This window comes from Balaenoptera ricei, chromosome 1 (genome assembly GCF_028023285.1).
Source record: "Balaenoptera ricei isolate mBalRic1 chromosome 1, mBalRic1.hap2, whole genome shotgun sequence".
Classification (NCBI taxonomy): domain Eukaryota; kingdom Metazoa; phylum Chordata; class Mammalia; order Artiodactyla; family Balaenopteridae; genus Balaenoptera; species Balaenoptera ricei.
Window position 1 is genome coordinate 26,876,251 of NC_082639.1, and position 22,001 is coordinate 26,898,251.

The 22,001-nt window shown below is 42.2% G+C and overlaps 1 protein-coding gene across 1 annotated transcript in view; it reads right to left on the reverse strand.

Moving 5' to 3' along the window:
• CSMD2 (CUB and Sushi multiple domains 2) overlaps positions 1–22,001 on the reverse strand; it is a 658,022-nt gene that overhangs the window by 249,620 nt on the left and 386,401 nt on the right. Inside the window, exon 14 of the mRNA XM_059896727.1 lies at positions 2,514–2,840. Coding sequence (XP_059752710.1) covers positions 2,514–2,840 — 327 coding nt within the window. The remainder of the gene's footprint in view (positions 1–2,513; positions 2,841–22,001) is intronic.

Here is a 22,001-nt window from a genome sequence, read left to right on the forward strand (position 1 = left end):
GATATGGAGCTATTTCTAATACCTTGAAGTAAATGCTCTAAGTCAAGGATTTAAATACTGCCCAGTTCCACCCATGTACCTTTTCAATCTGTTTCCTGGCAGGTGAAAAGGGACAGATCTTAGCTTAGGAAGTTTCTGTTGTGAGGTTGGCAGTGATGCCCGCAGGATGCTCCCACAGTAGGTGCTCAGTAAAAAGCAGCTACTCTCATCTTTGAACAAAATACTCACATGGAAGAAAGATTAGGTTTCCTCTAAGGAGCTCTGGAGGTGGAAACGGGATCCCTGAGCCTTGTTACAGGGACACGGATTTCAGGTCATCATGAGGGGAAGCCCCGAGTGTTCTCTAACTGTGGAGAGAGCTGTCTTGGGGTGGGGGATGCGAGCTCCCTGACACTGGGCAAATTCCAGCTCTTCCCAGACGATCGTCAGTTGGGACGTGACTGAGGAGATGCACGTCCTGTGGGGGAGACTAACTAGTTCCCAAACACTTGCCCATGGACTGTGGCTTCACTAGCTACATCAGAATCACCCCAGAAGCCTGTAAAAAATGTAGATTCTAGGGCCTCACTCCTTAGAGATTTTGATTCATCAGGTCTAGGATGGGGCTCAGATTTTTAAAAGTTATTGCTACCTATCCAACCCACTCTATCTGTACAAATGCACAGAAAATTATCTGTAATGTCTGTAATGGTGTTCACCAAATATTGGCAAGAATCATCTCTGGGTGGGGGGATCTAGGGTGGTAGTCAGCATTTCTTCCTTGACCTGCCCCTGTTTTTTGACTACTGATGTATTGGATGTGTATCATTTTTACAACGGTGGAGGAACCTTCGAGAGGAATGCTGGGTAAGAGCTTGATCGTTCGGGTTTGCTGCTTTTTGCCTCTTCCTCCTGAGGATTTGGCATTTGCTCCTGTCCTGGAAAGTGGGGACCTACTGGGATATGGTTTTCCTCGGAGACTATGAGTATTTGTTTTTGACCCAGGTCCTCCATCGGTGTATCCACATCTGCTTTGAACCTGTAGAGTCCTCGGCCCTCCCCATCCTGGATAAGTGGGCTTCCCTGGGACAGCTCTTACCCTTCTTTTTCCCACTCCCACTTCCCAGGAGGGAAGAAAGATCATTCAGCCATTCATGGATCTTTCCATCCAATAAACATTTACTGATCCTCACCATGTACCAGACCCTGCACTGGGCAGAGGGCATAGAAGGATAAGTAATACATACCCCCATCTTTCCAGAGCTCACAACCTCATGGGAAATTAGGGATGAGGACAGATAAACTAAAAGCCAGTGCTGCAGTGCTAGACTGGGAAGATTAGGGAAGACAGAACTGGGCTCTGCTTCCTCCTGCCCACAGATGATGGGAAGACGAGTGCCCTGGAGGAGGCATCCCTGGGAAGATGGCTTGTTTCTATCAAGTCCGGCATCCTGAAGAAGGTGTTGAGGGAAATATCAGGGAAGGGCTTTAGCTTGGAATCTGGGGTCCCCAATGACCCCTGTTTGGCACCTATTGTCTTCAGCTCAACTAGACCCTGGGGACAGATGAGACAAGGAAGCAAGACCTCTCTGCCAAGGGTGGGAGGGGGGCTGGGCGGAGATCAGTTCTATCCGAAAGTGCCAGAGGGACAAGTGCTGCGTGTGTGCTGGGTGCGTGGGGCAGAGCTTGAACTGGGGACTTGCATTTCACAAGCAGCCTCTGGGAAAGGATCTGGTTAATCTGCTCAGACGGACCCAGCCTCAGCCCCCTCTGAAGATTTGCCATTGGCCAAGTTCACTGGGTCTGTAGCTGGTTCTGCCCTGAACAGCACCTCTTGCTACCTTTGCCGCTTGTTGTTTCTACTCTCCAAGCTTCTGCCCCGCCCAACCCCCCGAGACACAGAAACGACAATAATCACGGCTGAGCTTCAGTTTGTTTCTAGAGAAGGGGCCAAGGGTTAAAACTGGAGGTGACAACTTTGGGACTGTGGCCCTGAGAGGGGCCATGAGGAAATGCCCCGAGAGTTGGCTCTAATGAGTCTCAGAGCCAAACAGAAACACCGCTCTAGACTTCTGTTTCTGATTTGCCTATGGGAGTGGGAACTGGCAAAGCAAAGCGTGAGCAGCCCCACGGGGGATACATGAAGTCGGCAGTGAGTAGGCGTCCGAGGACTTGGGGGAGCACATCGGAGAGGCGTCCGTAGCTAGAAGAGGATGGGGAGGGCTTGCTCTCCCTTGGGCCCTTCCTGGTTCTAGCTGGGCCTTCTAGGAGGGGGAGGGTGGGAGGGAGAAATGAGGCCCCAGGCTCCTTTCACATTATATGGCACATGCAAAGGAAATAAATGCTCAAAAGTGAGTGACGCCACAGAAAAGAACGCTTTCCGCTTTTCCCTTCATGCTGGAGCCCCATGCCTGGTTCTGCAGCCCCGCAAGGCTTTTGGAACGTGCCCACCCACATCAACACTCCTCTGCTGGCGCCCCCTCCACTGGACATCCCCAGAGGGACGGTCAGCTGAGGACACAGGCTGGACTCACTAGTAAAGGTGATGTTGAAGCCCCTCTTCCCCGTGGAGTGGTCGGTCTGGAACTCAAGACGGGCCACGTGGCCGCTGCTTGTGATGGACGAGGGGAGTTGGTTTCCCGAGAAGGTGCCCAGGACTGGGGCCTCAGCCGTGGCCCCATCCTTGATGACCAGGAAGTCAAACTGAGGCTCCACATCAATGTCATTGAAGGCCAGGTGGATGCGGCTCTCGGGCCGCGCGAGGATAAGCCAGACGCAGTGGAGGTGGTTGCCGTAGTCCTCCGGGTAGTTAGGTGACAGGACGACCCCAGAGGGGCTGGTGAAGTTGAAGAAGCAGGAAACTGCAAGAGAAGAGCCGTGGAGGTCAGTGAGCACCCCTGGTATTGTGCCTGGGCCCCTGAGGGCTGGCGGGGGAGCGTTTCTTAGTCTAAGAGCAACAGAGGGAAAGGGTGACACGAGGGCTGGGCTGGACCGGCTGGGCTCTGAGCTCTAGGTGGGAGACATGATGGGTTCCATGCCACACGTGGTGTTGGGAAGGGCCCCTCTGGCAAGCCACAGACAAGGTGGAGCTGGTCCTCTCCTGGCCCTCTCTCCGTTTTGGTGAGCCCACCCCAGGCAGGGTGTGCATGCTTCTTGGTCCCTTGCGTTGGGGAGAAAAACCACCATTTAAGCTTAAATGTAGACCCAGTGCCTGGCTCCTTTTAGCTGGTGGTGATCCCCCGGGTGGTAACCAGAGTGGAGATATTCCAAGTCCATTTCTATCTTTTAAACATTTTTAGTGGGGAAATGATAGGTGTGCCCCTGGGGATTCTGCCAGCCTCGAAGCTACAAAACTATGCTAAGGAGGCGCTAGGTAGGCACCATCTTTCAGAGCCCAAAGTTTTGGAAGAAACTGGGGGAGAGAGGTGACCAGCGCCTTATCTTGAGGCCCTGCATACATTCCAAGGATCGACTCTTCTGAAAATCTTTATTTTAAACCCTTTCTATGCCAGTAACTAACAGACCCTGGAACAAGGCTGAGGCAAAGCAAAGTGCTATAAATGGAAAAACAAACACACAAACACTAAACCAAAATTAAAAAGAAAAATAACAGAATGAAAAAACATTGCAACAAATATGCCAAAGGGCAACTCTCAATATTGAATTAGAGCTTTTATAATTGTATAAGAACATCACCAAGATGACCAAAGCGGATTCATATGAGAGAAAATAGGATTAATATGAAAACACAGTCCATTTCACTAGAAAAAATAAATAAAAATAAACATCCCATACTGTTGCAGCTTCATGAAAACTCATATGCATTTATTGCCAGTTGCACAGTAAAGTTGATATAATCCTTTTGGAAGGGAGTGTATGCATTCTTATCAGCAGCCACAACACTATTCAAATATTCTGACTCAGTAATCTCTAGGAATTAATTAAAAAGAAAAAGAGCCACATGGACAAAGATGTTTACAGTGACATAATTTTATTACAGAGGAAAAAATGTGAACAACCTACATGTCAGCCCAATAATGCGAGGTAAATTATAGCCTTTAATGTGGTGCAGTTTGAACACAATCATTAAAGTGATAAATATGACCCTGTAGAAAGAAGAATGTTAAACATTTTAAAGTAAAACAGTACATCATAAAATTATATGCATGCTTTGGATTATAGCTATTAAATATTTACTTATATATGGGTAAAGACTGGACATGAGCCCCCAAATAAAAAATTGTATTAGAGTAAAAGGTTTGGGGGTGATATTTTTTCACAATGAAAACAATATTTAATTTTTCTGAGTGCAAAAATGATATAGGCTCATTGAAACATTTTTTAATATATAAAAGTGTAAAGAAGGTAAAAACGAATATGGACAAACATTTAAGTGCCTTTATAACATTTATAGTGATGTTTGGTATTAATTATATTGAAATTAAAGTAAGTATAATATTTGACTTATTAATTATAATGAAGCTAAGGTGAAAAATAATAATAAAATCATGTTTGCAAAAGAAAAAAAAAACACAAAACAAAGGGATTGGTGATTCCTTCCGTTGAGTGTCTCCTCTGCCTGACTCTACGCACCTTCCCCTTTTCTGCATTAGGTATTACTTTTCCAATCTGCTACTCAAAGCCCTCCCATCAAATTCAGCAAAGTGAACCTGGTCTCGAGGACACATTCAGTCTCATCCCTATAATCTCTGTATTTTATAAGTATTGAAAGTTTGAGTCAAGGGGAGAGAAGGATATGAAAAAGCTTTTAGGCAACACAAGGTATAGTTAATAGTAATTACCATTGTATATTATTGGGCGTTTACTTAGTACAGGCACTGTTCTAAGCACTTTCATCAATTACTCAATTTAACTGTCACAATAACGGCATGAGGTAGGTACTGTTATTAACCCCATTTAAAAATGAAGACACTGCGGCACACAGAGATTAAGTAGCTTGCCAGAGCTGCGCGGCCAGTAGATGGTAGCAGTGAGTTCAAATCCACACAAATCCATGCAAATTCAAATCCACCTGACTCCACGGGCCAAGCCCTTAGCCACCCAGCAACACCGTCTCCCAGTATGAGAACAGTACTGCTCACTAAGTCTAATAGTGGAGTTCTTGGGGGTGTTCTTAGAATCTGTTAAAGATTCATCTGTTAACCCCAAGCATTATATCAGCCCTGAACTGGAGGTTCTAGGCTGGACACAGATGCCCCCACACAGCTATCCCATCTATGGCTTTGTGGTAGTCCAGCTGGAAGCATAATACAAATAATGAGGAATCTGAAACCAACAAAGACCACTACCTTGAAGACAGAAGGGGAAAAACCACATGGCCTGTCTACCAGCAGAACAACCTCAAGGCGGACCAGAGACAAAGAGAAGCTCTACGATTTCAAAGGCACTGAAAGCATGAGAACAAATGGATTTGCTGCAGAGAATTTAATTAACATCACCTGAGTCCCCACCCCGACTCCATCACTCTGTCACGTTTTTTTCTTTATACCCTTTATCCAGAGTTGCCATGTTGTAAAGCTCCAGGGGCACCATTTTGAGCAGCTATATATGGCAGCTCTAGCTATCACTCTCTAAAATTACCTTGTTCACTGGTTTGTTTATGGTCTGTCCCTCCCTCTCCCCAGCACGCACACATGTAATCCATGAGGGCAGAAATCTTGTCTGTTTGATTTCTCTGAATCCCTATGGCTCCCACAATGCCTGGTACATTGTTGGTGCTCAATCAATATTTGCTGAATGAATCAATGAGCATTTAATGGTTGATACCATCTGAAGAGATGGTGACATGGATACACTTGCCTCACATCCCCATCCCGTTCCAAGCCCCAACCAAAAGAACTGACCAAAGTCTGTAAAAATAGGTGGATACCTGTGTTAGCTCTGGAAACATGGAAAAAATACTACGTTGTGATCCTCAGTGTATGTCTCTTAGACACAGTACAGATCTGTCCCTAAATAATTTAGAGTAGAAAAGAGTATGGCCCAGCCAAATTGTTAAAGAGCAAAGACAACAGAAACCGCTTCCAGTATCAAAGACCTCAAAAAGTATATTATCCATACAACACTAAAGAAATACGTGAAGATGTTTTCAACCCAACCAAGAGATGAATCAAAATGCAGAACTCAAGTATGAGAAAGTTATGCTTAATAAAAAATGAAAAAAGATTGGTGATAAGCAAATAAACAATATAGTAAAGAATCTAAATAATTGCTATAAACATAGTTAGAAAATAGACTGCACGTGTAACAAATATTTGTTGGAAGAGAAGATAAAAGATATCACTCCTGCCCAAACCCCAGGGTAAAATATTGCAGATTATTCTGATGTAAAGTATAAAGCTGAAGCAAGGAGATATGCTAATTTCCTCATTTTGTAAGAAATTCCGTTATATAGTTTCTGTGGTTAATTAGAGAAATATAGGTTAGAGTGTGTCTTTAAAGATGTTAAGTGTAATTAGTAATAGACTATAAAGTATCTTATCTTCAAAATTACCAAAGGGGAAAAAGCAAAGCAGTCAATTTAGCAAAAAAATGGAATTCAAAGGAAACAACAAGGAATCATAAAGAGGGGAAATGTAAAGTAAGATGCTAAAAAAGGGGGAAAAAGGCAAAACATCATTTATGATAGTAAATGTATACAGGTTTATCTGTCTTAGAAAAATATAACTTTCATTTTGGGAAAAGACACACAACTTAAAGTGACTCAGAATAGTCAAGAATAAGGAAATGGGCCAAGATAGCTCAGACTTCAGATTAGAAGAGTGTTACAATTTACCAATGCCCAGGCCCCAAAGATTCCTGTTTATTTGGTGGAGTGTACCCAGGGCATCAGAGGTGCTAAAAGCTTCCGGGTGATCCTGATGTGCAGCCAGGGTTTGAGACCTACTGGTGAAGGCAAATGCAAACCACAAAAAAAGGAGTTTTAATACTAATATCAGACCCTTGGATGTTATAATATCACACCAGACTCTTGATGATTCTTTTTTTTCAGTCCAAGAGTCCTCTGGACTGCTACCAAGAGACATTTCTTCTTGCACCTGGAAAGAGATGGCGCTGATAAACTGACACTAATAGAACAGAAATGTGGCCCTGTAAAGCTCAGTTTTCTATCCCAACGTATAATTCAGACTTGTTACAATGAGGGCAGGAAAAGGGAGTGTGCATTGTCCAACAAAGGTCTAATCTCTCTCACTCTGGAAAATTAGGTTTACATATTACAGTAGAATGTTTCTGTTGGAGAATAGAATTTGCTTCTCATTGTCCCAAATGAGGATAACAAAACGTATTGTGATTGGATCTCATCACTATCAATCACCCAGGTAAAAGTGAAAGATGAGGTATGCTCTCCCTTTGGAAGCAGTTACCATGTTGTGCTCATGGACCTTGACCCTGGATAAGCCTTTAAATGGTTCAGACTTTTGAAAAATAATAAAGGTGGAAACCTCATTACCAAATGGATGTATCATTACTGTGTATAATATTGGATTATTATTCAATAGGACCTTGAGTAAGAAATAAAAGTTTTGTTGAAAAATCCTCTTTTACTATCTTTTCCTCAGGTGTTGTCACTGCTAGTTTCAGTGCTTTCAAAATGATAATTCAGTTACTAGGGACCCAATGAGACAAAACAAAATCTCAAATCCAAAGATGACATTTAAAAAATGGATGACGTGCACATTCCAAAATGAAGATATGACAGTTATGAAACATTTGGCCCCAAAGCGCTGAAACAGAAAAAATAAACTAATTTTAGCACAGTGGTTAAGAATTTGCCTGCCAATGCAGGGGACATGGGTTTGAGCCCTGGTCCAGGAAGATCCCACATGCCGCGGAGCAACTAAGCCCATGCACCACAACTACTAAGCTTGTGCTCTAGAGCCCGTGAGCCACAACTACTGAAGCCCATGCACCTAGAGCCCGTGCTCCGCAACAAGAGAAACCACCACAATGAGAAGTCTGTGCACTGCAACGAAGAGCAGCCCCAGCTCGCCGCAACTAAAGAAAGCCCATGTGCAACAACGAAGACCCAATGCAGCCAAAAATAAATAAATAAAAATTAAAAAACCCCAAAAAACGTAAGAGTTGGAGAAAAAATATACTAATCTGCAGTCAAAAGTAAATAAAGTGGATCTGTAAAATACTATGAGTGTGTATATGTTATATGAAACTCTGTAACCTTCAAACAAGGAACACCACCTTCTTCACAAATGCCCTCGGAATATTACAGAAATGGACCCTATATTGGGCTACAAAGAATTCTCCATAAACTCCTCTACAAAGCAAAAACTGTTGGGACACATTTTCTATTCACAGTGCAAATAAACTACAAAGCAATAATAAAAGAATGACTACGAACCTGCAGCCTGCGAAAAGGAGACCCCAAACACAGTGAGTTAAGCAAAATGAGAAGACAGAGAACTATGCAGCAGATGAAGGAGTGAGGTAAAAACCCACCAGAGCAAACAAATGAAGAGGAAATAGCCAGTCTACCTGAAAAAGATTTCAGAGTAATGATAGTCAAGATGATCCAAAATCTTGGAAACAGAATGGAGAAAATACAAGAAACATTTAACAGGACCTAGAAAAACTAAAGAGCAAACAAACAATGATGAACAACACAATAAATGAAATTAAAAATTCTCTAGAAGGAATCAATAGCAGAATAACTGAGGAAGAAGAATGGATAAGTGACCTGGAAGATAAAAGAGTGGAAATAACTACCACAGAGCACAATAAAGAGAAAAGAATGAAAAGAATTGAGGACAGTCTCAGAGACCTCTGGGACAACATTAAATGCACCAACATTCAAATTATAGGGGTCCCAGAAGAAGGAGAGAAAAAAAAAAGGGACTGAGAAAACATCTGAAGAGATTATAGTTGAAAACTTCCCTAATATGGGAAAGGAAATAGACAATCAAGTCCAGGAAGTGCAGAGAGTCCCATACAGGATAAATCCAAGGAGAAACAGGCCAAGACACATATCAATCAAACTATCAAAAATTAAATACAAAGAAAAAATACTGAAAGCAGTAAGGGAAAAGAAACAAATAACATACAAGGGAATCCCCATAAGGTTAACAGCTGATCTTTCAGCAGAAACTCTGCAAGACAGAAGGGAATGGCAGGACATATTTAGAGTGATGAAAGGGAAAAACCTACAACCAAGATTACTCTACCCATCAAGGATCTCATTTAGATTTGACAGAGAAATTAAAACCTTTACAGGCAAGCAAAAGCTAAGAGAATTCGGCACCACCAAACCAGCTTTACAACAAATGCTAAAGGAACTTCTCTAGGCAGGAAACACAAGAGAAGGAAAAGACCTACAATAACAAACCCAAAACAATTAAGAAAACGGTAATAGGAACATACATATCAATAATTACCTTAAATGCAAATGGATTAAATGCTCCCACCAAAAGACATAGACTGGCTGAATGGATACAGAAACAAGACCTGTATATATGCTGTCTACAAGAGACCCACTTCAGACCTAGGGACACATACAGACTGAAAATGAGGGGATGGAAAAAGATATTCCATACAAATGGAAATCAAAAGAAAGCTCGAGTAGCAATTGTCATATCAGACAAAATAGACTTTAAAATAAAGACTATTACAAGAAACAAAGGACACTACATAATGATCAAGGGATCAATCAAAGAAGAAGATATAGCAATTGTAAATATTTATGCCCCCAACACAGGAGTACCTCAATACATAAGGCAAATGCTAACAGCCATAAAAGGGGAAATCGACAGTAACACAATCATAGTAGAGGACTTTAACACCCCACTTTCACCAATGGACAGATTAACCAAAATGAAAATAAATAAGGAAACACAAGCTTTAAATGACACATTAAACAAGATGGACTTGATTGATATTTGTAGGACATTCTATCCAAAACCAACAGAATACACTTTTTTCTCAAGTGCTCATGGAACATTCTCCAGGATAGATCATATCTTGGGTCACAAACCAAGCCTTGGTAAATTTAAGAAAATTGAAATCGTATCAAGTATCTTTTCTGAACACATGCTATGAGACTATATATCAATTACAGGAAAAAAACTGTAAGAAATACAAACACATGGAGGCTAAAGAATACACTACTAAATAAGCAAGAGATCACTGAAGAAATCAAAGAGGAAATAAAAAAATACCTAGAAACAAATGACAATGAAAACACGATGACCCAAAACCAATGGGATGCAGCAAAAGCAGTTCCAAGAGGGAAGTTTATAGCAATACAATCCTACTGCAAGAAAAAGAAACATCTCAAATAAAAAATCTAACCTTACATCTAAAGCAATTAGAGAAAGAACAGAAAAACCCCAAAGTTAGCAGAAGGAAAGAAATAATAGAGGTCAGATCAGAAATAAATGAAAACGAAATGAAGGAAACAATAGCAAAGGTCAAGAACTAAAAGCTGGTTCTTTGAGAAGATAGACAAAATTGATAAACCATTAGCCAGACTCATCAAGAAAAAGAGGGAGAGGACTCAAATCCATAAAATTAGAAATGAAAATGGAGAAGTAACAACCGACACTGCAGAAATACAAAGGATCATTAGAGATTACTACAAGCAACTGTATGCCAATAAAATGGACAACCTGGAAGAAATGGACAAATTCTTAGAAACGCACAACCTTCTGAGACTGAACCAGGAAGAAATAGAAAATATAAACAGACCAATCACAAGCACTGAAATTGAGACTGTGATTAAAAATCTTCCAACAAACAAAAGCCCAGGACCAGATGGCTTCACTGGCGAATTCTATCAAACATTTAGAGAAAGCTAACACCTATCCTTCTCAAACTCTTCCAAAATATAGCAGAGGAAGGAACACTCCCAAACTCATTCTACGAGGCCACCATCACCCTGATACCAAAACCAGACAAAGATGTCACAAAGAAAGAAAACTAGAGGCCAATATCACTGATAAACATAGATGCAAAAATCCTCAACAAAATACTAGCAAACAGAATCCAACACCACATTAAAAGGATCATATACCATGATCAAGTGGGGTTTATCCCAAGAATGCAAGGATTCTTCAATATACGCAAATCAATCAGTGTGATAAACCATATTAACAAACTGAAGAAGAAAAACCATATGATCATCTCAATAGATGCAGAGAAAGCTTTTGACAAAATTCAACACCCATTTATGATAAAAACCTTCCAGAAAGTAGGCATAGAGGGAACTTACCTCAACATAATAAAGACCATATATGACAAACCCACAGCCAACATCATTCTCAATGGTGAAAAGCTGAAACCATTTCCTCAAAGATCAGGAACAAGACAAGGTTGTCGACTCTCACCACTATTATTCAACATAGTTTTGGAAGTTTTAGCCACAGCAATCAGAGAAGAAAAGAAATAAAAGGAATCCAAATTGGAAAAGAAGAAGTAAAGCTGTCACTGTTTGCAGATGACATGATACTATACATAGAGAATCCTAAAGATGCTACCAGAAAACTACTAGAGCTAATCAATGAATTTGGCAAAGTAGCAGGATACAAAATTAATGCACAGAAATCTCTTGCATTCCTATACACTAACGATGAAAAATGTGAAAGAGAAATTAAGGGAACACTTCCATTTACCATTGCAACAAAAAGAATAAAATACCTAGGAGTAAACCTACCTAAGGAGACAAAAGACCTGTATGCAGAAAACTATAAGACACTGATGAAAGAAATTAAAGATGATACAAACAGATAGATATACCATGTTCTTGGATTGGAAGAATCAACATTGTGAAAATGACAATGAATACTACCCAAAGCAATCTACAGATTCAAAGCAATTCCTATCAAACTACCAATGGCATTTTTCACAGAACTAGAACAAAAAATTTCACAATTTGTATGGAAACACAAAAGACCCTGAATAGCCAAAGCAATCTTGAGAAAGAAAAACGGAGCTGAAGGAATCAAGCTCCTGTACTTCAGACTATACTACAAACTACAGTAATCAAGACAGTATGGTAGTGGCATAAAAACAGAAATATAGATCAATGGAACAGGATAGAAAGCCCAGAGATAAACCCACACACATATGGTCACCTTATTTTTGATAAAGGAGGCAAGAATATACAGTGGAGAAAAGACAGCCTCTCCAATAAGTGGTGCTGGGAAAACTGGACAGCTACATGTAAAAGAATGAAATTAGGAACACTCCCTAACACCATACACAAAAGGAAACTCAAAATGGATTAAAGACCTAAATGTAAGACCAGACACTATAAAACTCTTAGGGGAAAACACAGGCAGAACACTCTATGACATAAATCACAGCAAGATCCTTTTTGACCCACCTCCTAGAGAAATGGAAATAAAAACAAAAATAATCAAATGGGACCTAATGAAACTTAAAAGCTTTTGCACAGTAAAGGAAACCATAAACATGACGAAAAGACAACCCTCAGAATGGGAGAAAATATTTGCAAATGAAGCAACTGACAAAGGATTAATCTCCAAAATTTACAAGCAACTCATGCAGCTCAATATCAAAAAAACAAACAATCCAATCCAAAAATGGGCAGAAGACCAGACATACATTTCTCCAAAGAATATATACAGATTTCCAACAAACACATGAAAGGATGCTCAACATCACTAATCATTAGAGAAATGCAAATCAGAACTACAATAAGGTATCACTTCATACCAGTCAGAATGGCCATCATCAAAAAATCTACAAACAATAAATGCTGGAGAGGGTGTGGAGGAAAGGGAACCCTCTTGCACTCTTGGTGGGAATGTAAGTTTATACAATCACTATGGAGAACAGTATGGAGGTTCCTTAAAAAACTAAAAATAGAACTACCATATGCCCCAGCAATCCTACTGCTGGGCATATATCCTGAGAAAAACATAATTCAAAAAGAGACATGTACCACAATGTCACTGCAGCTCTATTTACAATGGCCAGGACATGGAAGCAACCTAAGTGTCCATCGACAGATGAATGGATAAAGAAGACGTGGCACATATGTATAATGGAATATTACTCAGCCACAAAAAGCAACGAAATTGAGTTATTTATAGTGAGGTGGATGGACCTAGAGTCTGTCATACAGAGTTAAGTAAGTCAGAAAGAGGAGAACAAATACCGTATGCTAACACACATATGTGGAATCTAAAAAAAATTTGTTCTGATGAACGTAGGGGCAGGACAGGAATCAAGATGCAGCTGTAGAGAATATACCTGAGGACATGGGGACAGGGAAGGGCAAGCTGGGACAAAGTGAGAGAGTAGCACTGACATATACACACTACCAAATGTAAAATAGATAGCTAGTGGGAAGCAGCTGCATAGCACAGGGAGATCAGCTCGGAGCTTTGTGACCACATAGAGGGGTGGGATAGGGAGGGAGGGAGGGAGGTGCAAGAGGGAGGGGATATGGGGATATATGTATACATATAGCTGATTCACTTTGTTATACAGCAGAAACTAACACAACACTGTAAAGCAATTATAGTCAATAAAGATGTTAAAAAAACAATAAAAGAATGAGGAAAAACCCCTAATCACCCCAAAAGTTATAAAACCCTTTCCTAAATAAGTTCTTGAGTTCAAAGAGGAAACAAAGGCTGTCAGTACAGACTACTTACAATAACGATGATGATACTAGGCCAAAGCTGTATTTGAGAGAAAATTAATAGCCTTATTCATTATTAAATAAAAAAGAAATAAGTGAAATGAGCATTTAAACTAAGAAAGTGACAAAGAGAATAACTAAAGAAAATTAAGGAGAAACGGGAGAATAAACTTAATAAAGATAAAAGCAGAAAAAGTTAACTGAAGAGACCAGCAAAAGAGAAACTTCTCATTGGTCTACCCAAGAAGTAAAGAGGGAAGATATATACATAGAGACAGGATAATAAAATTAAGGAGACAAGCCAGATATAAAAGAATAGTATGTGTAACATACTAATAAAATTGAAATATTCACAAAATGGAGAATTTCCCAGGAAATTTTAAATTACAAAAATTGTGTGAAGAGAAAAACCTGAGAAGACTGGAAAACATTTAGGGAATAGGTATTTTTAGGGCCAGAGCTTTTAAATTTTAAGCAAGCTATAGTAGCTATGCTATTTAATTAATCTTGATACAAATATTCCCATAAGATAGTATGTATGATACACATATTCATACTCATCTACTCACACATCAATACACCCACAGTGTAAAAAATCTTATTTGTAAAGTGCTACCAAATCAAATTCAGCCCTAAAACAATAAGCAAACATGACCTATATAATAAAATCAACAAAACTTTATTGATAGGCAGAAAAGAAAATTGAAAAGTGAGAGACAAACTTTTTTCCTGGATGATGAGTTCATATTGTTAAGATAACAATTATCTTCAAATCATTGTATAAATTTAACGTAATTCCAGGCAAAATTTAATGTAATTCCAGACAAGGCCCACACTGATTTTTTTTTTCTGGAGCTTAAAACAACTATAAGATCGATCTGTTGAGAGAGACAAGGAAAAACAGCATATGAGGTGCTAGCTGGCATTGCAAGACGTCATGTGTCTTAACCCATCAACCCTCACAGCAGCACTCTGAGGTGGATACTATTATTATCCCCATTTTACAGATGCAGATGCTGAGTCCGGGTGTTCAAGTAACCCGCCCACAGTCACAGGCATGTAAGTGATGGGGCTGGGATATGAACCCAGTCAAGCTGGTTCCAAAGCCCAAGCTCGCAACCACAATACTGATTTTCTTCCAGTGGCAGGGAGGTTTATCAACTCAGATATTAAAACATATTATAAAGCTGCAATAATAAAATCTGTAATGTATCAACTTCAAAGGAGAGTTCAATGGAACCAAAAAAGAAAGTTCAGAAAAGGATACAGACATCCAAAAATGTAATATATGATGAAGGGGGATTTTTAAATTAGCAGGATAAAGGTTGATTGATCAATAAGGGATGCTTGGACAAATGGCTACCATTTGGATCCAGAATGGAAAAATTAGATCCACATTTCACTCAGTATACCATAGAAGTACTAGAAGAAAATATAAGGAATATTTGTATAATCTCAGAGGTGGTGAAGGACTTAGCATTATACTAAGGTTAGAATCATAAAGGAAACAGTATTTTAAGTTACAGAAATGAAAAACTTTTGGATTTCAAATATCACCATAAAAGGTAAATAGTAAGGACCAAATGAAAAGGAAATATTTGCAAGATATTACAATTAAATATTTACTATGTTTAACATATGAAGAACTACAATTCCACAAAAAGATAAACACTCAAAATAGAAGTATGGGCTAAGGTAATTAAGAGGCAACTAACAAGTGAATAAAATTGGTCAATAAAGATTGGGGAAATGTACAATATTATAAGGAAACAAAAACTTCAAACAGTAGGGCTATCAAGTTGGCAAAGAAAAAACAGACAGCATGGAACTTTGCAAGAGGATGGAGAGAAGCTGGCAGGGTAGATGGAGACAAAGCAGATGAAGGTAGGAGGGAAAACAAGAGAGTGGTTTCCAGAAGGAGGGAAGGGCTATCTGTCCGGAAATAGAGTGGAGCATCTGGGTAAAACCCATTGGGTTTTAGCAACAGGAGGCTGGCTCATTGGTGACCTCGGTGAGAGCAGTTTCCAGGTGTGGTGGACACAGAGGTCAGAAAGGATGGGGTGACAAGGGACTGGGAAGTGAGGAGTGGTCACAGCAAGGAAAGACATCCCGTCAAAGGAGTCTGGATGCGAAGGAGAGTATTCAAGAACGGACAGGATGTGGGAGGTGTGAAGAAAGAGTTTTACTTTTAAGAGAAGAGGGACCTGGGGAAATTTAAATGGCGATGGGAAGGACGTGGCAGAAGGGAGAGGCTGAGACAGAAGAAAGAGGATGAATTACATGAGGCACAGATTCCTGAGAAGGTGGGAGGCGAGGGGGAATCTATAGGAAAATTTCTGAAACAGTGACTCTTTGTGAAAGCAACGTGGTGGGTCATGGGCTGGATGCTAAAATAAAAGAAAAAAAACAAAAACAAAGGGAAGAGAATGGGAAATAACTGAGTGCATTATAGGCATAAAGGTAAGTACTGTTTGTGAATCTGTTTCAGTCATGTGTGAGTGTGTGTGTGAGTGTGTGCTGCACTGCATTTCTTACTGTTAGTTTAAAGGTGTTTGAAGGTACCTGATCTAAAGCCAAAATGGGATGCATAAGCTACAGGGGGATTAGTTTTTGATGGGAGAGAGGAGTGAGCATCTCTGGTATTAAAGGTGGGAAGGTGAGAGGAAGGATGGGGATGGTGATGAAATGCAGTCTTGGTGTCTTTGGAATTTGGAAGTTGAGGACATCGTCTCCCAGGTGGGAGACAAGGTCTTCTCCAGGGTAAGGTGAGGAGGGGGGCTGTTCCCAGGATGGGGGTGGGGGAGTGGAGAATGCTTGGCATAGCTTCCATGGGGAAGAGGAGAACAGACTGACTTAAGAAACACAGATGGATGCTGGGCACTATGGCAGGCTTGATTGAGACTGGTGACCTTGAATTTGTAGCAGTACCAATTTGCCTGGTTGGGCGATTTTCTCCAGCAGTGCTCACCCAAGCAGGAGAGGCCCAATCAGATTGTTCTTGCTTCACTGTGCATCTCTGAACCAGTAAACTGAGGTAGCTCTGCTGATGAATGCTAGAACTGAGCTGGAGCCAGAGGCTTTACAAAGCCACTAATGAATTCCTTTCATCTCTTTCTGCTCAGAAGCTCAGGGTACAGTAGTTTTCATCTGAGGTATTTCAACATCCCTGGCACTGGAGCTGGTGAGAGTTATTATTTAACTTCCTTGGGCCTGAGGAAGCTGGGCGAGGTTTTCAAGGTCACATTCATGAGGCTGAAACTGGTCACCCAGCTGAGCTCAGCCTTATCATAAACAAGATTAAGTTAATGCTGGGTTCTCTTTGAGGAGAACTGAGGATGCCTTCTAGAAACTCATACACATTCCAAAAGGAGCATCAGTCATAAACGGATGACGCTGTCCACATATTTCCTGAGCATGGAACATGTCCTCTTCAATTCATATTTGATGTAATTTGATTGAAAAGCCATGAATTGTGTCAAGTTTTTGTGTTTCTTTGTTTTGTTCCATCCCCACCTCGCAGGCAGGCAAAAGCGCAGGCCCCCTGCGTTAGGTGAGCAGGGCATTCGACAGAGCTGAGCCCTCCCCCATTCCTGAAACGCTTCCTTTCTGTCTCCTGTGCAGGCCCCTTTGCATGGCCTTAGAATGTCTCCACCTAGCTGGCGTACTAACAGAGCATCTTCTGTGTGACAAACGCTAATCTAGATATGGGAGGCAACCAACCAGACAGATGAGCAAGTCCTCAGCTGGCATGAAGTTTACATTCTAACAGGTGGCAAAGAACATAAGACAGAGTGAAGGGAAAAGAGTGAATGGGGGGGTGATGCTTTCAATAAGGCGGTCAGTGATGGCCCATCTGAGGAGGCATCTTCTGAGACGTGGCCAGCTGTGCTAAGGGACGATCACTCCAGGTGGAGGGAACTGCAAGTGCAAAGGCCCCGAGGTGGGAGCGAGCTTGGTGTATGTGAGGGACAGAAGGGAGGCCAATAGCACAGGAGCAAGATGAACCATGGAGCTAGGAACATGACATGAGTTGGAGAGGATGGCAAAGATCTTTTAGACTCAGGAGGAGTCTGGATTTTATCAGAGCAAATTAAATGAAATGTGGCCAAAACTGAACTCCTAGTCTTTTTTCCCAAAACTGGTTCTCCTAGAATCTTGCATCTGGAACACTCCCTGGCATCAGGGAATGATTCAGCTCTGCCGTCACCCAGTTATGGGCTCTCCCTTGGCCCCTTCCCACTCCCCACCACTCTTCCTTATGCCCTTGCCTCCTAAATGATACTGGTAGCCCAGACCCTCCCACACATTCAGACATGGTATGTAACTGTCTGATGTACATCTCTACTGGAGATCCCACCAGCACCCTGAATGCATGTCCAAAATTGATCTCTTTATCTATTTTCCTAAGCTTCCTTCATCCCTTATCTCCATGAATGACAATACCCAGTTGCCTAAGCAAAATATATCAACTTCTTTTCCCTTGCTCCCAAATCCAGTCTGTAACTAACTTCTGCTGATTCTATCTCTTCAGTGTCTCTTGTACTTGTCACATCCCCATCACACCCTGTTAAGTGAAGGCTCTCTTCCTACTGCAGTAGCCTATCTGGTTTTCTGTCTTTAAATCTCATTCCTTTTGAATCCATCCTACCTATTGGCTCCAGAATGAATTTTGTAAATCACAAATTCTCATGATATTTCATCTTTGCTTGGAACTCTTTAAATAAAGATCCTCTGTTGCACAGAAGATAAAGCCTAAACTTCTCAAAAGGGTACAAAAAGACCCTCAAAGACTGAAGGCCTTTGCCAAACTCTTTTATTTTTCCACCTCCCAACTCTCCCTGACATTCCAGCTATATTAGATTACTGCAGCCCTACAAATGTGCAAGGCTAACGCCAGGTCTTGCTCTGGCTATTTTCTCTTTCTAGAATGTTCTCTCCTTTCCATCTGGAAAACTCTGTTATGCATCATTTCTGTAGAGTGCTGTGTGTCCCCCCCTCCATTTATCCTTCCTAGCTGCAGCCATAGAGCCTGTACACCAGGCTCATTCCACTCAGTGCCTGCTGAGGTCTGAATGTTTGCGTTCCCCCAAATTCATATGTTGAAATCCTAATGCCCAAAGGTGATGGTATTAGTAGGTGGGGCCTTCGGGAGCTACTTAACTAATGAGGGTGGAGCCCTCATGAATGGGGTCAGTGCTTTATAAAAGAGCCTCCAGAGAGATCTGCTCCCCTCCTGCTATGTGAGGATACAAGGAGAAGACTGCGACCTGGAAGAGGACCTTTACCAAAAAGGCTGGCACCCTGAACTCAGACGTCTAGCCTCCAGAACTGTGAGCAATACATTTCTGTGGTTTATAAGCTACCCAGTCTGTGGCATTTTATTATAGTAGCCCGAATGGACTAAGGCAGTACCCAAGCCACCCTTGGCTATAACCCCACCAGCCTGAGAGCTGAAGAATGAAATGCTGCATTAGTAGGCTCCGGGTTGCCAAGTGTCTTCCAAACCAGAGGCTCTCCTATCCCTACCATGTTGGCTTTGTCTACCTAATAACTCCAACACTAATATGATCAGTAACAACTATAACAAAAATAGGAAACCAGTACTTACTAAAAATTTGTTATCTGATTGGCACCGTAGATACAATAGTGAACAAGACATATACTGTTTTGCCCTCAGGAAATTTACAGTCTAGGAGGGCACCAGACAACCAACAAATAACATAAGCATAGCTTATTGTGCTACAGTGTATTATTTATTCACAATCATTCCTTCCCGCCCTGCCCTTGCCTTGCTTCCTTTTAGGCAGAGCCCTCCTGACCACCCCACTGACTTTGCGCTTGGCCTTGTGACTTGCTTTACCCCATGGAAGGTGAGTGGACACGGCATAGGCATGCCCAAGCAGGCACATCTAGAATAAGAGGCTTGTAGAGCTCCCCTGAGCCCTGCAGAGCTGCAACTGACTTACAGCCCTCATGCGATGCAAGTAAGAAATAAATGTTTGTTGTTGCAATTCATTGAGATTTTTGCACTGTTGATGCCACAGCAAAAGTTGACTAATATATTTATGAAATGGGATATGGAGAAATCAGAAAGTGAAGGATAGCTCTTTTGGATAGGGTAGTTAGAGAAGGCCTCTCTGGGGAGGTGACAGCTTTAGGGGTGATGAGAAGGATCCAGCCTCCTGAGGAACATTCCAACATGGTGAACCTCAAGTCAAAGGCATTGAGGTAGGAGAGTTTAGCGTATCTGAAGGTCTGAAAGAGGGCCAGTGTGTCTGGGAAAAGTAAGCAAGTGGAGAGGGGCACAGGATGAGGGGAGAGGGAGGAAGGGGTCCATTACAGCACCTCTTAGATCTTTGGCTCAGAGATCACCCTCAGCATCCAAAGCACTAAACTGTGGCTCAATGCCTTTCTTGGCATAACATCTGTTGGGTCATGGTTGGGGAGGCCACAAAATATAATGCCCAAATTGGGACACTTTTGAGAATGAAAGATGGTACCACTAACAATTACCTTAGGACAAAAGATGTAAACAGGGAGGGTCCCAAGCAAGTATGGATGTATGGTCACTCCACACGTGGTCTTTGTATTTCCCTTCCACAAAAGTATCCCTTATCCTGAGAAAGTAGCTTCTGCCTCAAGTTCCTCATTCACAATCCAATCCCCTTCTGGAATGGAATCTTAAATCAAAGCTCACTGGGAGGGGCCTAACAATTGCTAAATTCTTGTCTCCTGCTATTGGACCCTGATCCTTGTACCCCCTTAGAGGCTTGCTAGGTTCTTGGTATAAACTGACTGCTTACCAGCAAAGGCCAACCTCTGAGAATTACCCGCTGCCTGGAATTACCCTGCGGTCATGATTGACTTTTGCCACACCTCTGAAATAATGCCCACCCAAACCACTCCTGGCGCTTACCCTAGGCTTTAGACCCTCTTCAGACCTGCTCAGAGGTCCTTGCCCAGGCCAGGCTCTGAGCTGGGGTCTTATGTACTCCATAGCTGCTGGCTGAAGATCTCGTGCCACCAGCTCGAAGGACAGTTTTGGTCCCTTATGGAAGAAAGCATGAAGAAAAATCCCTGCTCTCCACTCCTGGGAAAGAACTGAGTCTACACTCTTGGGGCTCAGCTTTTACCTTGAAAACAGGCTATGAATTCTTTGGAAAATATATGTAGCCAAACCAAGCCACCACCCCAAAGCTGGAGCAAATGTGAATCCTGGAAAATTTGGGTTTGCCTGTTGTTTTGAGTGGGGAGGGTGGGGGGAAGCATTCTGTACCTTGCTTTCTACTTCCACATGCAGAAAAATTAGACTGACAACCTCTAAATCACACCTTCGTTGTGACGATTCATCGTGCTGAAGCTTCTGAAGGCATGGGGTGTAGCCCCGTGCCTGGGCACGTGGGCGTTATACATTCAACCTTTGTTGAACTTGCAACGAGAGGCATGTCTCAGTGCTGCTGCTGGAGGCCACGTCTCCACACAGGCCTCTGCTCGGCATGTCTCCAAGTCTCAACCAGCCTGAGGAGGCAGCCAGGGCGGGGTCTCCTCACCCCTCCCCAGCGTAGCCCATTCCTCAACCAAGCAAGACTCCAGATCGAAAGGTTTACACTCTGGTCCTCAGTACCTCTTCTCGGTGGATGAGCAGATAACTCCAAACCCAGAGGATTCTGACAAAACTCCCCCTTTGTGGGAATGAATGCTTGGCTGCTAAGACTCTGTGTGTCATCTTCTCTGGGAAGACCGACTTAGGAAAGGAGATGTATTCTGTCAGCTGCACGGAGGTGCCTGGAGCTGAACAGCTTGACACTTGAGTGTTGGCTATTCTGTCAGACTTGAGTTCTGTCTGGGATTCTGAGGAGTTGTGCCCTGTGGGGTGGGTAATGGGTGCCCTGATGACCGGTCTTTCCATGTGCCAAGCAAAGGCTTCTCAAAAGCGCTTCTCACTGCTGTGAGGTCCTACAGCTGCCTGGGCCCAGCCCCCAGGATCTCTGAGTGATACTCGTGGGGACTCTCCTTGCCACAGGGCAGACCTCAGTGGGCCTCTGTGCCCTCTGCTGGGGTTAGCTTCAACTGTTCTTAATTAACTTCATCAGCCAGACACAGGTATTAGCTGGTGAGAAAAGTATGTGGGCATGATGTAGCCCAAGAACCCAAGACTTCCTATTAGCCAGGGGAATTCAAGAAAGGGTGTAGACTACATTCCCAAAAGCTCAGAAGGTGCTTCTGGGACCCCTCGGAGAGCCCCACCATCTCCTCTGAGGCTGTCTCAGCAAAGCGTCTTCACTCAGGCATTCTAGTGCTATCCATGGTCCTGGCCACCCTAAGCCCAGTCATGACCGCAGAACACCAGCCACGGCAGACAGGACAAGAACACTTAGTGGCT